General features: G+C 42.6%; 1 protein-coding gene across 1 annotated transcript; it reads left to right on the plus strand.

The window, feature by feature from the left end:
* Positions 1 to 2,039: 2,039 nt before the first annotated feature.
* DCUN1D3 (defective in cullin neddylation 1 domain containing 3) lies at positions 2,040 to 16,731 on the plus strand. Its single transcript, XM_059484285.1, has 3 exons — positions 2,040 to 2,235; positions 6,896 to 7,428; positions 9,332 to 16,731. Exons 2-3 carry the CDS (start codon positions 6,998 to 7,000, stop codon positions 9,813 to 9,815), a joined length of 915 nt encoding a protein of 304 aa, XP_059340268.1. The 5' UTR covers positions 2,040 to 2,235; positions 6,896 to 6,997; the 3' UTR covers positions 9,816 to 16,731.
* The last annotated feature ends 485 nt before the right edge of the window (positions 16,732 to 17,216 follow it).

Genomic DNA, 17,216 nt, shown 5'->3' on the forward strand with positions numbered 1-17,216 from the left:
CAGCTCTGGCCCAGGGACTGAACCAAAATCTGTGCCAAAACTACCACCACCACTGTGCTGATGCTTCTCTCCCTGCTGCACTCACTGTACTCGATTTAGGATGAAGTCAGAGCACTGCTGTGCTGTGGCAGCCTTTAAATACAGCCTTGAAGAGCTTTACCTTTTAACTGCTAACCCATACTAACTTTTTGTTCCATAGCCCACGATTGTATTGTCAAAGTTTACACATTCTACTACATTAAAAATTTTGAAAAGGTTAAATGGACAACTCGCAAGAATTTAAATATAAAGAAAGGGGAAGAATTGTAGCTGGAGGTTCTAACATATTAAAATTTCTGGCTCCAGTCAGTGTGTGTGTGTGTGTGTGTATAGGTCAGCCAGCATGGAAATTACTTCAAACAATATGAAAAAGTTTGGCTTTTGCTGGGTAAGGCTGATCTCCATCAGATTCAGCTTCTTTTGAACTTGAAATTAGTGTTTGCTTCCAGTGCGTGCAGTAAGTCAACTGGAAATGTAGATTTGGTGGATCATGGGATCATAGATCTCTTCCAAAGAAATACAGATATGTTTGAAAAGTAGTTCATTGCAAAAAGTTGCCATGACAATGATTTTTCAAAATGTGAACTGTAAAATGTTTAAACAGGTTCCTGGGGAATGAGGTTGCACAGTGCCCTGTGTTCCTCCCTGGTGATTTATATAAGGAATTATTTAGATGCAGGAGGCCAAAAGAAATTAACACAGATGTGCCAGATGCTACATTTTCTTAAATTTTTGAAATTCATGGGGTGCTGTGGTCAAACAGGAAGAAATTCAAGCTGGTACTTCCAGCCTGAGAGAGGCAGACACTCCTCTGCTCCCCTGCATGTTGAGCTGCCTGGTGGCTGTGCACCCACTGGAGTGTCTGCTGAAAGAGCTGTGAAGCCATGGAGGAGGGAAAAAGGGTGGTTGGTTGTGTAGAAAATGAGGTTTGGGAGCAGACTATATAAACCCAGTGTGAAGTAGACTTTTTGGTCTCCCATCTCAACAGTAAATGCCTAAAAATGATTCAGTGGAAATATATTTTTGCTCTGTGTGTGTATATGAGTGAAAGTACCACTCCAGAGTTTCCAGGCATTTTGAAATGCTTGAGGCTTTTAAGCTCTATCAACAGCTTTGGTCTGAACTAGGTTTTATGTGTCAGTCAAGTTTTCCTAATCCACATATAGGATTTAGGTTTGGGGAAAACTCACATGGAGATTGGCATGTGTGACAAGATGTTGTTTCATGGTTGTCTTTCTACATTCACCCTCCTCTTTGAGCTGAAGGAAGCTCTGAACAAGCTAATGTTTCTACTTGTTTTCTAAGAAGTAAATCTCCTGTAAAAGGTAAGTATGCAGCAAGGCAGCTTTTGATCACCTGTCTGCTCCCTAGATGTACTAAGAGCTGTAAAAACGAGATGTTTTAGTGTTTATGTTATTGTGGTAGAGCAGGGGAGCTTTGCCAGAGATTTCTTGTTTGTTGTGTTTTTCTACTGGATCAGATACAGAGGTACTGACTGGGGGCTGCAGCTGCAGCTCTTGCTCCCCAAACCAGACATCCCTTTGTCTGTCCTCTTCAGAGCTTCCTCCTTACACAGCAGAGCTGGGAATTTAAGAGAAGTGAAGTGGAGCCAGCTCGACTGAACATGGGAAAACAAACATGGAAAAGAATGTGCTAGAGGATGAAAAAAGAGAATTACTCTCCAGACCCAAATTATGTTTTGCTAGGTAGCAGCTGTCTGGCATTCACAGATTAAACAGTGCTCAGCTAACATGCAGTGACAGTGATAGCATGTCCTCTGCTTTGCTTTGAGTGCATCAAATGAGGAATTAACTCTCCCATGCTGAAAGCCATGAAAGTATCTGGAAGTGTGTATTTACTGCAAACAAACATTTGAATTTGTCTGTTGTTTTCAGTACCTGTTCTATGGTTTATATGACAATGCAGAGTTAATGGTGTTAATGCTACTTTGTAAGTCAAAAAAGTGAAGTAGTTTTTCATAAAATGACTCTTTGAACAAGTGGAGTTTGGCTCTGAAGGGTTTTATTACATGCACAGTTGGTTCTCAGTGATTTGGTGCATTTCATGGTTTTCATAGCCTCTTCTAAAGGTAAAGATTTGTGTGGTCTTTTGTCTTCCAGCATTCTATGTGGAAGCCAGGGAGCCTGAAGGAAGCTGGGAAGCTAGTGGAATGATTCTCTGTGTAGCTGAAGCTATGTAAGTATGAGATGTTTGCTCACAAGATCACTTGTCCAGCACAATTGTCAGAGCAGCAATTGCTTCTGCCTCAGCAGTGGCAGTGATCCTCTCCTGCCTCCCCAGTGGGAAGCTCTGTATCTGTTCAGGGCTGCAAACAGGCAGGGCATCCATGATACTGTTCCCTACTCTCAGCTGTTTTTAAAGTCATGTGTCCCCAGCCATTAAAAGGTAGATGATGCATAGTAGAGTTCTGTAAAATTCTTAGACTATGCTCAAGTGTTTGTGAAAAGCTGAGGCTGGGTTGAGGCTTACTTAAGCTCTAGTTATGTTGTCTTTGCCTTAGCTGGTGAAATGCTCCTTGGAAAGGGATTTAATGGTTGGCTGAGCTGTTTCCCCTTTTGTTATGAGATTTCCTAAATTTGTCTTTGAGGTCTTCTTAAATGTATGGAAAGCTTTTTCCTCTACTGTCTTGATACTTTTTGTGTTTTGAAACTCATTATAAATACCTTCTGATGCAACACTTTATTAAACAGCATAATGCTTGTTTTGCTTGTTATTCTCTGGACATATGCAATAATTTCCAGTACTACAATAACATCAGTCATTATAGAAAAATACTGGGTTACTTAAATATCTCCTTTGCATCTTCTGTCCTCCTGCCAGCTTCCCCCCACTCTTCATTACTGCTGTTTTCAATTGTGCCATGGTGTGCTTGTATGATTGAGAGTTATTACTGAGTCACTTTGTTTTGCTCCCTTCAAATTTTGGGTTATGTGTGATCTGGTCACTTGAAAATGGAGGAAAAATGCTGCAAATTCCTTACAGGACTTAGAAAAAAGTCCCACACAAAACCCCCACCAAATCAAAAAGCCCCCCAAGCATTAGCCAAGGCCTTTGTAATCTTCTCTAGGTTTTCATTTAGTGTGTGGGGCCATATGGCTCTGCACAGCCTTTGTTCTTAGAGGGTGACTTTGTTTTAGCTGGTTGTATTCAGCAGCACTCATCTTCCTGTGTTCCCAGCTGCTGACTCCTTTCTGGAAAGGTGCAGAGAAGGTCATTGTGGATCTCTGCTTTGAGAGAGGAGGATGCCCTCATGGGCATCTTGGTGATTCATATGTACTGGAGATTATTGCTCAATGCTTTTCTGAGTAATAGACTTCTTTGGGAGCACTGCATCCTGTAGCACTGAGCACATTCCAACCTTAGCCCTGAATCTTGATCCTTTTTAGTAGAATAGCAAAAGCAGTGGTCACTGCTGCCTTTTATGTCCTGCTTTTATGCTGCACAAGCCTCTTAGTGATTTTGCTCTTGGGAACTGATCCTTTTGGGAATTGATGCTTTGCTACCAATCCAGACTAACGTTTGGGTACACAATAATACTTGTAATTCCTGATCCAGCTGGGAAATCTCTGTGCAGGTCCTTGTGCTGTGTGACAGTCACTTTGCTCTGCAGCTGAACACACAGCTCTGTTCACCTTCCTGAGGTGCTCTCTCCCACTCCTTGAGCTCTGCCTTCCCTGCAGCTCCTGGTGCTGCAATCAGATCCTCTCTCCAGCCTTCCATAACAAAAGGGCCGGCGGCTTCTCCCACTTGTTTCTGTCTCCTTCCAAGGCTCTTGTTCCTTTCATGCCTTGAAACCTGAGTCACTTAGGAAGCGGAGGTGACTCGTTAGTGAAGTGGATCCAGCTCACAGGCAATTTACAGAGGGTAACTGATGGAGTGCCAGAAGACTTTTCTCTTACAAAACCAGATACATGCACAAGCTGCCAGCGGATGCAGTCTGGATTTTTTTTTTTCCAAGCTGGTTTTGCTATTTTTGGGGTAGAATGCTTCTAAGTATCTGGCACATGGCATCAAGTTTCTTGTAGAAGAAAAGTGAGGAATTGCAGCAACTGTACATCAGTATCTTCTGGTGTTTGTTCATAAGGAGTAGGATGGTGCTCTGAAAACTTCCTTGGTGGGGAGAAGGAAGGAAGAACTCTGTTACTGCAGGGAAGAGCAGTGCTCATGCAGTGGCTGTTCAGGAGCAGCATTCAGCTCTTTGTAAGGCAAGTAGGAGTACAGAAAATGTGTTTGTTAGAGGGGTACAATGTGAGGGAGGTGGATACCTTGCATCTAGGGGTTAATGCTACTGGGATTGCCTGCTTTTGGAAACTGCCAGTGAGACACCTCCTTACATACAGGTGTCTAATAATGCTGGCAGATCCTCCCTCTGTGAATTGTAGTGCTCTCTTTGTGACAGCAAATGACTTTAAAACCCATCAGTTTCATCACATTGGTGATGTCACTTTGCAAACCTGCAGATTAGATTGTTATCATCAATAATACAAGCTGTTGCTTAGGAAGCATGACAGCATGAGTCACTTTTATTAGGAAAATGATGGACACAGGATGTCAGTCTTGCAAACTGCCTTTAAAAAAATCAAATTGGGATTCCTCAAGTTAATTGGATTAATCTGTCAATTGCAATGTGTGTGATTTGACTACTTTAGAGGAAAGTACTGTTCACTAATAGGCAGCTGTTCCTTAACCTTCCCCCATAGGGAAGAGCTGTTCCAAATCACCAATAGCTAATAACTACTGTTACATCTTTGAGCAGAAAGTTTTCTATACTACCTAAATTCTAATGCTAGTCTGTAGGACTCAGGATTTTTTTATTCTGTTCTTTCAGCTGCATACTTCTCTCTAAAGAAAAATTTGTCCAGTGTGGTGCTAGCTGCCTCTGAGAAACTGATGGAAGAAAAGAATTAGTGTAGATTAAGCATTTGAATTTGGGTGAATTTAAAGATTGAGAGGGGGAAAGCTGGTATGTGGGAGTTAATCACTAAGCAGTTTTTACACTGCCTACTAATATCCTGTTTGTTTTGGTGTAATGAAATAATGACTGGTGTAGACTGGAGAGGACTGTAGATGTTGCTCAGGCACCTGGCAGCACAGAAATCAGTGCCAGGCTGTACTTCACAACTCACAGAGCTGTCAAGTACTAAGGACCAGTGAAATTGTTTTATGGATTATTTATATTGACATGCATATTTTTATACATCCTTTCAAATACAAATTATTGCAAATTTCTTGAATACATTAAATCAGACTTTACTTGCCTATAAAAATGATGCAGCAAAGTTAATCTTTAAAGCTTTGTGATGAAAGAATCTGTAATACCTTTGTTCCTTTGACTGCTTAAAAAATAGGTATTTACTAGTTTTGTGTGTGAGTTAAGGAAAGGGAAGCCAGGTAGTCAACATCAGCATCTTGGCTGCTGTAGTTCCACTGGCAAAATTTTTTACTCATGAAGCTGCACAAGTGCTGTTTTGTCAAAACAGGTATAATGGCTGAGAGATTTATTTTTGTAATCCTGATATCTGAGAATTCATCTATACTTGTTGCTGCTGTTGGTTTACAGCTTTAAAGAGGACTTCAGTCTCAGTAAAGCTTTGCCCAAGAAAAAAATACAGTAAAACTGACATGACATCTATTGTATTTTTTTAATTTTTTAATTTTTATCTCTCTTCTTTCTTGTTCTAATTCTAAACTGGAAGCTGTACACAAAGTCTCAGCAAACCCAATTTTTATGTTTGAAGCTTTTGCCTCACTGACAGCAGAGGTGAAATGCAAATTAGTGGGTAAAGGAGGACTGTGATAAGCAATTGCTTTCTTGGAGCTGACATTTCTGAGAAACAGACTGTCCTTGGTGTGGCTGCTTGCTGATAGGGCAGTGTCAGTGTTAGCTTGGTTTTAACAAGGAAAATTGGAGAACCCTTTTCTCTGGGCAAAATATCTTTTCCAAATACGCAGGGCTTTGTGATTTATAAAAAGAGAGTATGGTGAAACCATTTTGGCATTTTAATTTTTGTTTTAAAAAAACCCCTCTGAACTGGAATTACTACTTCTTATCTGCATGTGTGTCTGTCTGAAGAAGTTTCATTAAGAAGGCCCCCTCCCCTGTCGGTCTCCTTACCTGAAGGGAGGAGCCCACTTGAAACAATGAACCATTTCTGAATACCCTCTTGCATAAGAAGTGTTGCCTCCTTTCTGCAGGCACACTCTGTGTATGTTTTAAGTACAAAACCTAGATTTGTACAAAACCAAACTCTGTTTAAAAACAAACACACAACTTTCACTCTCTCTCCTCCTTCCTAAAACCAGCCAACAGCCAGCCCCCTCCTCCTCTCTCCCTGAGAAGTCCCTTTTGCTGATTTGCTGGAGGTACAGTCTAGATCCAGTCCTTAGGTCTCTGCCAGGTTGTCCCATCAGTGTCCCTGTCCTCCTTTCCCTGCTTTGTTTCAGTGTTTTATATTCTATATATAAAATGTGGGTACACTTTTAAAAACCATTTCCTTTAAAGTATTTCTGGGTTGGAGTAGTCTGTTGTGACGAAGCCTGTACATGAATCAACCTCTTTGTAACCTATGCTGCAGTAAGAATTTTAGGAATTTCCTTTATTAGGACCCGTTAGTATAGTGTGGCCACTGAGTGAGCTGCATTGATTTCTAGGTAAAACAGCTGAAATTGCCTGAAATTTATGGCGTATTCCAGCCTTGTGTACACTGCTCCTTTTCAGTATGCAAAGCTTAAATATCCTGAAGTTGGCTGCTTCATGGCAAGTATTATCCCACATTTAATACTTCAGCTGTTCTTTACAGAGAGGCAGCAGTTTGACTGTGGAACTGTTTTGCAGGTTAGCTGAGTGCTGCTGATGGCATGGTGAGATGTGTTGAAGAGCAGCTGCGAGGGTGTCCGAGGGCAGGGGGACCGTGCTAGGAGCTGGGCTTGCACCACCATGGGCCAGTGTGTCACCAAGTGCAAGAACCCTTCTTCTACCCTTGGCAGCAAAAATGGGGAGAGAGACTCTGGCAGCAAATCCCACAGCAAGAGAAGTGCAGTCCACAAAGACGACCACGGCTCAGCCTGCGGGAAGGCTTCAGGAGACATCCTTGTGAATGGGACAAAGAAAACAGATGCTGCTGTAGAGTCCAGTCAGCCTCCAACATTTTCTGGAGATGCAAAGAAAGACTCTGTTTGCAGTGCAGAGGAATCTTCTCTTCAGAGGATTGGGGAGTTGTTCAGGAGGTATAAGGACGAGCGGGAAGATGCCATACTGGAAGAAGGAATGGAACGATTTTGCAATGACCTCTGTGTTGATCCCACTGAATTTAAAGTACTAGTTTTGGCTTGGAAATTCCAGGCTGCCACCATGTGCAAATTTACAAGGTTAGTTCTTGTAGAACTTGTAATTATTTTCATATGTTAAAGTATATCCTGTCAGCAGTATGTTGGAGAGACAGCCTCATTAGCTTCACTTACTTATTTCTTCTAACACTTGCATTTTGATCAAATTAATTCCTACCACTGCAGAAGGTAAGCTTTGTATTGTCTTCTTTCCCCTTCCCATCACACTGGATTTTAGAAAATGTGGTTTTGGCCATTATGCTGCTAGTGATGAACAGTGTAGTGAGATTCTGTAGACATTAATTTATTCTTGATTTACCAGAAGCAATTTATTGTATCCAACATGATCTTGGTGAGATTGGACACTGGAATTAATTTTTCCTTTAAAGTAATGTGAGATTCTTTAGTAATTGCTACTGACTGTTAACAGTCTGTGGAAGAATGACAGAATTGTTCCTGTCCAAGCAGTGTAACACTTAATGTCTTTTTCCAAGAGTAATCTTGTTAAAGCATAGAGAGGGAAGGAAATGTGAGGGTTTTGACACTTGTAGCTGTTTCATACTAGCTGACAAATGATTGCTGTTTGAAGTACTGTGTGCCCTTCTGGACAAGGGCCTCAGTCAGCAGAATGACAGCATGTGTGATGCCACAGGACACAATGGAATGGCTACAACTCCCCCCACTAAGCAACAGGCAAACCCAAACTGCAGCAGAGTCCCCCAGCTTGATTAGCAATGTCCAGGTAAGAGCAAGGGAACAGTGCCTACAAGGACTGGCAGGGAGAGAAGGAATTTTTTATTTTGCCCTATGTAGATTGGTTTGAGTAATGCTGCTTATTTTTCTTGAGCTTATTGCTTTGGTGTTCAGAGCCTTGACCTAAGCCTCTGCTGTGCACTGGACAGCATCTTCAGAGTCTTTGTGGCTGAGGGTGTGTGTCAAAGGGATGAGTTACTCTGGAATGCAAATGTGGATTTACTGGAGCCTGATGACCCAGGTATTTGCTAAGATGGTAAAGGAATTGTAAGTAGTGTCTGTGATTCTCCACAGCTACCATGAATATTATTAACATGGTTTTAATTTCCTCAGAGAGGACAAATCTAGTTGTGAGAGGTTATATTTGTTGAAGGGCGCGTTCCATGGCACAGGTGCTGATGGAATCTTGCATCAGTGAAAGCATCATGGTCTGTTCTGAGTGCTGCTCCATCTCCTCTTCCCTCCAGCCCATCCTGTGTCAGTCTGCTGGCTCTCCTGGCTGGATGTTACACCTGGTTGTTACACCTGGTTGTAACAAGCATCAGAGAAACTGGAGCTAAACCTGTCCCACTTGGCTTCAAGCAGTGTCCATGCATTGTGCTGTAGCCCCTGTGATGCTGTGCTCCCTCCCCTGCTCTCAGCAGATGCCTTGCTGACTGACACCAGTGGCTCCCCATTGGTTTTGCAGGCTGAAAGAACAACCAAAAAACACGGCAAAAGTAGAAGTGAACTGCTCTGTCCCTTGCAAACAGCTCACCCAGAGCACGGGCATTTAGACATCAGCAGTACTGAATCAAGCCGGGGTAAATGTGTTAGTTTCAAACATGTAGAATTTCTTCTGTGGCAAATTAGACTCACTCTTTAACATGAAAGGCATTCCAGGCTGTGCAAGTGTCCAGAAGAGCCAGAGAGCAGAATCTTTGAAATGTTTGCAGTACCCCAGCAGACCTGGGGGTTGTGTGTGGTTCCGCAGGCCTTAAGGAATGCCTTGGAACTGGCTGTCTTTCCAGTGGCTCCTGTTGCCAAAATCTGTGTGCCACTGGGGCTGAGGGTACACCTTGTCTGGGGCTGAGGGTACACCTTGTCTTGTCCAGGTGCTCCTTTTAGATTTGGTGTAGCTGGATGGAGACAGGATTTGTTCGTGAGGTCGGTGGGAAGGGCCCTCCCTGATTTCTCTTCTCTTGCTTGACAGGAAGGAGTTTTTTGAAGGCTGCAAAGCAATAAATGCAGACAGCATTGATGGCATTTGTGCAAGGTTCCCCAGCCTCCTAAACGAAGCCAAGCAGGAGGATAAATTCAAGGATCTCTATCGTTTCACCTTCCAGTTTGGCCTGGACTCTGAAGAAGGACAGAGGTCGCTACATCGGGAAATAGCCATTGCCCTTTGGAAATTAGTCTTCACCCAAAACAAGCCCCCTATTTTGGACCAGTGGTTACACTTCCTAATCAAGAACCCCTCAGGAATCAAGGGAATCTCCCGGGACACGTGGAACATGTTTCTAAATTTTACTCAGGTGATTGGACCGGACCTTAGCAACTACAGCGAGGACGAGGCCTGGCCGAGCCTCTTTGACACCTTTGTGGAGTGGGAAATGGAGCGCAGGAAAAAGGAGGAGGAAACCAAAAGTGTTCTGTCCTCGGACACAGAGGGGCCGTGTGCGGACAGACAGACCTAGCAGCAGGGACAAAAGCAGCTCCTTGCCCTTCACACAATGTAAACTCTGGATGTTTCTGGAAATTACCGAGGCTCCAGATTTTTCTACTTTACACCTTTTTCTGCCTTGTCTTTGAAAGGGCTCTAAAATGCTGTATCATGTTTTAGGCACTTTCTTAATTTTGGTTATTCCTTTTACTCTTGCCCTGAAATATTTGACCCTGGCTGCAAGTTAAGCATTTTTTTTTTTTTATTTTATTTTTAAGACTTCAGATTAGTATAAGTAAGTCTGATACTTCTTGCACAATGTAGATCTTTTTAGTTAGGTTAAATTAACATTGCTAAATTATACAGTGCCAGATTAAGTTTTTTCATACTACATCTGTCAGGGCAGGTCTGTACTGTGTGTAGTGCTGTTTACATTGTTGAAATTTTAGGCTGTAATAATTTTAAGGTTTTATACCGAGATGAACAGCAGTGTTAACTATAAATGCATTAATCCTGGGTAATAAGGCTCTAAAAACCAACATAAGCAACAGCTTTTTGTAATATGGCTAATTCCCATTTTGAGCTAACTCCTAGTGAATGAGTCCAGATCATTCCTTTTTTTGGACTTTCAAACTAAATGTTGGGATTGTTTTATAAAATTACTGTACCTGTCAGTCAACTGAGTGATAGATGACGATTTATATCTAAATCTCTTTACACATTCACATGATAAAAGAGCAGTACTACCTCAGTTTTATTGAAAGTGGACTTGTTGATGGACTTCCATTTTCTCTGAAAGTTGTATTTTTGTGGTTACATGAGAATATTTTTACTTGACTAAAAGAACCAAAGGTTCTGCTTCTTAAGTTTGCTAAACATTGAGAGAAGCAACACACAAATCCTAAGTCTTCAAGGAAAACTGTGGTATAATTCTGCTTTAATTTGTTTGATTTATACCTAAAGTATTACCTTACTTGTCTGGCAAGCACAGTACTTCTATGTAAGGAACTATCTTTTGCATTAATATTGACAAACCAATTTTTTAAAGCATATGTTTAATTGCTAAATTGCAGTTAATACTCCACACTTTCTGGAGCAACAATATCGGCATCTGATGACAAAGTGAATTCTTAATGTGTTCTTAATGACAGCAGTGTAGATGAGTCATTTTTAGACTGATTTGATAATATTTGGATAGGAGTCAATTTATTATTTTACAATGCCTGTATTGGGACTATTTGCCTGTTGAAATTGTTGTGACTTAAAGGGAGTTTTATTAACACTGGTTGAAACTTTTTTGGTTATTGATGCTACCTTTTTTAATTTTAGTATGTCAACTTTTTTACACCTTTTGGTAAAAGGTTTGATTGCCAAGGCTTTCTGTATAGCCAAGTGCTGGCTTAATGAATTTGATACACTTCTGTTACACACCTTTTATTTTCAGAGCTGCATTTCAGGATCATAAACCAACTTCAACTGAAACAAAACAAAAGCCTAGACAGTCATCCATAGCATCTAATGGCTTTTGTGATGTAAGGGTTTTAAAACTAAAGGGAAACAGGTTTTAAGTGGTGAGCTTGTCACAGGTCCAGGGTGTTGTGCTTTGCACATCTGTTGTGCCCCACAGGGGTAGGCAGAGAGAGGAGCAGGATCTACCCAAATTCTGGGTCTGGCTTTGCTGGTATGCAGCCCTGCAATGGCTTGGCTTGGAGGTCATAAATCACTAACAAAATGTGGGTAATGCAAACTGTTTAAAAACAAACCCACAAGCCACAGATAGCATCTCTTTCATCTAATAAAAGGAGAGTTTGGTCCATGCTGCTCTTGCTGGGAGACAAGCTGTGGAAAACAAATGTGGCTGTTTTAGATGCAGCTGAATCTGTCCCTTTGCAGGAGAGCCCTGAAGTCGCTGTTTTATGGGTAAATACACCCAAAACTTTGTCCTTGCTTCTCTGACTTTCTGTGGCACAAAAGTGTTTGGCAGCAAAACCTTAATCTGATTTGGTGAGCAAAGCAGCCAAAGCACTCGTGCTGGAATCGTTGAATTTATGGTGAGACACTTGCTGGTGCTGTTATTTTTAAAAGACTAAAATAAATTCCCCAACAGAGGCTGCTTTGTTAGGAAAAGTTCCAAATGGAGACTGATTTGATAGTAAATGAAGACTCTGTTTCTAAGTTTGATGCTCTTCATTCATTCAGCTATTAAATGCTTTGTTCGTCACTTAATTTTTTTTCCCCCAAAGGAAATTTAAAATGTCCAGAGTGCGAAGAGTAACTGTTCAAATGGGTAGCTCACCAGATGGCAGCTTCTGATTTACACCCCAGCATGCAGCAGCCCCAGAGGATGAGGCTCTTTAAGGAAGGTGTTTATCTTGTGGTTGGAATCTGGACAGCAGTGAGGAAATCAATCTGTAGCACACCAGGCTCAGCCATTTTAAGGTATCCGAGGTAACACAGCTGCTTTTTAAAGGCAGAGGTGAACACACAGGAAGGGAAAATCTGGTTTCCTGTTGGGGAAAGGACATACCACTGCCCACGAGTTCAGTGTGGGGGACAGCCCTGCTCCTGTTCTGCTGCTTCCAGCCAGGCAGGAGCAGCTCCACCCACTGGGCAGGGAACTTGCAAAAATAGCCAAATGATCTATCTAGGGAAGTATCACTTATCTTTAGCCTAACTTTAGTCCTTTAATTACCATTTACAGAATGCAAACCAGACTTGTGTCAGTTTAAACTCCTGAAGCAGGAGCTGGAGGTGCAGCTCTTGGGCAGTGCTGGCAGAGAGTGGGGCTGCCAGACCTTCTCTTGGATTGCCTGGTGATTTTGTGATCCCAAATGGACTCTGTAATGCTGAGCTGAGGGAATGGGGTTTGTGTGTGTCTCTGAGAAGTCTTTAATAATATTGGAGCCTCTGAAAATATGCTTGTTTAATGGTTAAACTGTGAATATCTGTGGAACAGGCCAAATACATTCATTCTTCATTTTTATATAATTTAATTCTTCATTGTGTAGGGCACAGGACTGTAAGTGAGCAGTGATGCTGATGAAATCCTTGAAACCATTGCAACTGTTTAGTTTTTTTTTTTAAATAGATTATGCATTAGGAAACTTTATGCATGTAGTGAATCTGCTGCAACTTGGGATAAATAACTATAGATAACTATAGAGATAGTTGGAGTAATATACTGGAAAACTGGTCTGGTATCCACAATCTGTGGCATTTGACTGCCTTCTCTTATATGCAAAGAAATGAAACTCCTGTAAACTTTAGCCCCTAGTAATAAAACACTGACCACCTACACCACATTATAGCTTGCAACACCTGTAAAATTTGGCTTCCAGATCAACTGGAGGCTTAATTGTGCTAATTTTCACTTGTGTGGGTGCATTTCTGAGGTCAAAGACTATCTATTGATTCAAGTAAGGGTTTGAAAGATCCTGGCCATAAAACATGACTGAGGCAATGACTTGGAATTGAACACCAAATTGTGGGTTTATTTGCTGCCTGTGCTATTCTACGTGGAGAATTACAGCTTCTTAGTACTGTGCAGTCCTGGTGAAAGGAGCACAGGAGGGGGAGCACAGGTCTGGCAGGTGGCACAGACACAGCTGGGGCTGAGAGCTTCCCCCAGGCTGGCCCAGCAGGATCAGCTCTGAACCAGGACAGTTCAGAGCATGGAACGAGCTCAGGCTGCTCTGCTGGGGCTGAGTGGCTCAGGCTGGTGCAGAGGGTGCAGCCCCTGCTCCTGTGGGCAGTGCTGGGGCAGCAGCAGCTCTGCTGGGTGACTTTATTTCATTATTTCAGTCTGTGTGTCCATCAGAGCCTGGAGAAGCCATGGATCCAGGACTAGCCTGTCACCCATGGTTCCCAGGTCTGTGCGCTGACCAGTGACCTTAGACTTTGTGTGACACTGTCAGCATGAGCCTTGTCTCCAAAAAAAGCTCAACAAAGTTAAAGAAACACCATGTAGTTAATAGGCACCTCAGTTGTGGTACAGTTTGTTGGCTGAGGTTACATCATTCCCATTCTTTGGTAAATAATAGTCATTGTGAGTTTCTGGCTCTTGCAGCCTTGCATTCTGCAGTGTGATGCTTTTCTAGAAGGTCCTCAGTAAATTGGGCACCCAGTTCTTCCCTTGAGCCCACTCTGCTCAAAGTCTGTGCATGTGAATTTAGCCTTTCATATTAAAAAGGAAGATGCTTAACCTGAAACTCAAAATTCTTCAGGGCAGTGCTTCAATATGGAGAAAAACACATTTTTTCAAATAAGTATTAAAGCAAAGCGACTGCTTAAATTTTGTTGTGTGCAAACAAACCCACCAGTGTTAACATTTTCTCTCTGGTCTATTGAAGATTGAACCTTTGGTTTTATAGTGTGAACTGAAGTGAAATCCATGAGACTGTAAGACAGAAAGAAGGCTGTAACTCCTTCACCATGAAGTACGTAGGTATCTCTACCTCTTGTTCTTAGACTTGAATAGTTTAAGGCTACCATCCTTTCGTCCCGGGATTTTATGCCTGGATGAGTAATCTGTTTTTTTTAATTGACCCAAGTTAAGTATTGTTTCTTTGCCATAGCTTTTGGTGTCCTGTGTTTAACCTGTATGCAAAGGACCCTTTGGAAGGGGGCCGGGTCAAGCTGCAAACCAGAGTTGGTCCTCCCGGGTGCTACTTTTGGAGTGCAATAGAGCAGCTGAGCAGAGCTCCGTGCCTGTGGCTCAGGGCTTCTGTCACCACACGTCCTCTTCCCTGGTCAGGCTGCCTGCACTGACAGTGAATTGAAGATGGAGCAGCTGCTCCCCAAGAGGGAGCCATCAGCCTTTTCATTTGCCCTTGAAAAGCTTTAGGAACCCACCTGATGCAGTGCCATGAGTGTATTTTTCTTTTAATCAAAAATACTGTGTTTTGTTCCATGTTGGACTGGACTTGTAACCACCCAGCAAAGATGGGAGCTGCAAAAGTGCAAAGGCCACACGCATCCTTTTTGTCCCTGAGGTCAGAATCCTGCTCAGGATAAAACCCTTGTTCTTGAGTGAAGCTGGAGTGTTCTCAAGAGAACTGGAGATGCCAGAGTGGCTTTGGTGCTCAGCTGTGTTCATTGATGCATTGGGGGTGTTCTTCTGCATGCAACACATCTGTGCCCTTCCTGTCCTCCCCCAGAGCAAACTGCAGCACAGGTCCTGCCACAGCAAATCCCACATCCTGCAATGCTGTGGCAGCTGCTGCTGCAGGATCCCTCCAGTGCTGCTTTGGGGTGTGACCTCTTGCACTATCAGGAGGGGAATCTATTTCAAGAGAACAGGGGGACATGTGAGACAGCAGGTAAAAAGAGCATGTGTGTTCTTGTCCTAACAGCTTGCCTTAAATCACTGACATTGCAGCAGTTCCTTGCTACTATTGCAATCCTCAGTCTCTGAAAATCCAACAGGTTCTGTAGGTAATACTGTTTTTTGTTTGATTTTTAATAAGTTTCTATCTTTGCATAATTGCACTCTTCAGATAAGCCCTTTTTGGATAATGTGTCATTTCACACACAGGAAAAAAGTCCATCTCCAGTGTTTGTGCTGTAAAGTGTTTCTTTTTATGCCCTGTAAATTATATCTGGACTAAAGGTTGCCTACTGTTGAAACAGTGTGTTTACTTGAATGTTGCCATTTTATGCAGTTACAGCTGCTGACTCTTGCTCTTCTCTGGGCCTGTGAGAGTGGAGATTGTGTGACCAGAGCTGGCAAACCTGCACAGAGGATCAGTGGAGCTGCAGGCTGGCTGCTGCTCCCAAGAGTGTTACAGTTAAAGGACTTCACAGATCAGTGCTCCGTATGTGGAAGTTGTGACTTCTTTAGTCATGCTAAACTGAGTTATTTGAAAATACACTTGTGTAAGTTTGCAATAGTCTTTTAAAAGGAGATGGGCTGGCAGGAGGGTTGGAGGGCCTCGTGCTGTAAGTTGTTGAGTAACTCAAGTTCCAGGAGCCATGGATGGCACTGGCAGGGCTCTGTCCTGAGCCAGCACTGCTGGGGTTTGCACTGCCTGGTCTTGAGGGCATGAAGCAACCACAAGGCCTTGATGGGCTCTGTGGAGAAGGGTCAGCCTGGGAGCACTGGTTGGTGCAGCCTTGTTGTTTCTTGTGCATCTTGAGGCCCCAGTTGAGCCTCAAGTCCCTCTCTGTGGAAGGAATGTGTGTTGGTAGTGTTTGCTCCCAGAGAGGTAACTCAGTGTGACTGGGGAAGTACCAGGGCTTTGTGTGCTGTGTGTGAGCTCAGCTCCCTGCTGGGCCTCTGGGCTGCTCAGCAATCCAGCCAGGGTGGGCAGGGTCACATCTGCTGCTCTTTGTGCCCAGGGGAGTTTTGCCTTTTCAGACTTAGCCAGGAGATCACCCTGTATGAGCCAGTTTTCTCACTCTGGGAAATGATGAATGTGTTGCATGTCACAGCAGCCCCGTGGTTCCTCTTTGGGACAGCAGTATCAGAAGTGCTGTGTAAATGTAATGCTTGAAAACAGCTGGAGTAAATTCTGTTTCATGTAGGATCTTTATTTCTAGGGGATGCAGCCATATTTGAAACCCGATCTAGAGGAAAATTGGGAGAATTCCAGGGCAATGCATCTGCTGAATCCCAGTCTACTGAATTGGTTTGTAGTTTTACAGTTACCTTTCTTACGTGAAATTTTCTCACCGTTGGTGTCTGGAACAGAATGGAAACAGCATCTTATGGAATGTGCAATCTAAGGCACAATGCAAATAGGGTGTGATAAGAAGGTTGTCTTTACTTGATAGCAATCCTGAGTGCAATGTTTTTGTTGTGTCCCTTTTGGAAGAAGAGCATTAAGTACAGTCTGAGGTTTTTCTTTTCTTACAAGCAAAGCATTGGTTTGTCCATTACTGACTTCTTGTGAAATTTGTGCCAGATGTATATTAAATATTTTGGTGCTTTTTCTAATCCAAGCTGCCATTCATTTACCTGTGAGATTATTGTACTTCTGTATATTTAAATGACCAACCCCTTAAAGAAAAAAACAACAAAAAAAAATCCTTTAGTCACAATGTATCCTGACTACTGTAGCCTGTAAATGTTCCAAAGCTTCTGGGTTTCCTGTATTCCAGTAAAGTCAGAGGGGAGGGGAACAGCTACAGAAATCTCACCCACTGGGAGGGAACTCGCAGGCTGTTCTGTGTTACTGAACAAACCAGTAACATTTGTGGTGTTTACATAACGACACATTGGTGTTCACTTTTTTGTGCTCAAGCTTTGTACAAAATGTCTTATTTAAAGCTGAAGTCCTTTTTACATTTTTCAATTAAAAAGGGACAAATTACTTATTTTTTCATGCCTATGAGTAGGACTCTCGCTAGTTTTATTTGTCATGTCAGTTTCTCCAGCAGGATCCTGGATGCTCACTAAGTCCTGGCAGAGAGGTGACCACAAAATTTTCAAGTGTGT

The sequence above is a fragment of the Ammospiza nelsoni genome, chromosome 17, assembly GCF_027579445.1.
Source record: "Ammospiza nelsoni isolate bAmmNel1 chromosome 17, bAmmNel1.pri, whole genome shotgun sequence".
Classification (NCBI taxonomy): Eukaryota; Metazoa; Chordata; class Aves; order Passeriformes; family Passerellidae; genus Ammospiza; species Ammospiza nelsoni.

What these genes read in the sequence shown, in the direction of transcription:
- DCUN1D3 (XM_059484285.1), top strand. Translation starts at nt 6,998, where the DNA reads ATGGGCCAGTGTGTCACCAAGTGCAAGAACCCTTCTTCTACCCTTGGC. An exon ending in ACCATGTGCAAATTTACAAG is followed by an intron (nt 7,429 to 9,331) that starts GTTAGTTCTTGT and finishes CTTGCTTGACAG; the next exon opens with GAAGGAGTTTTTTGAAGGCT.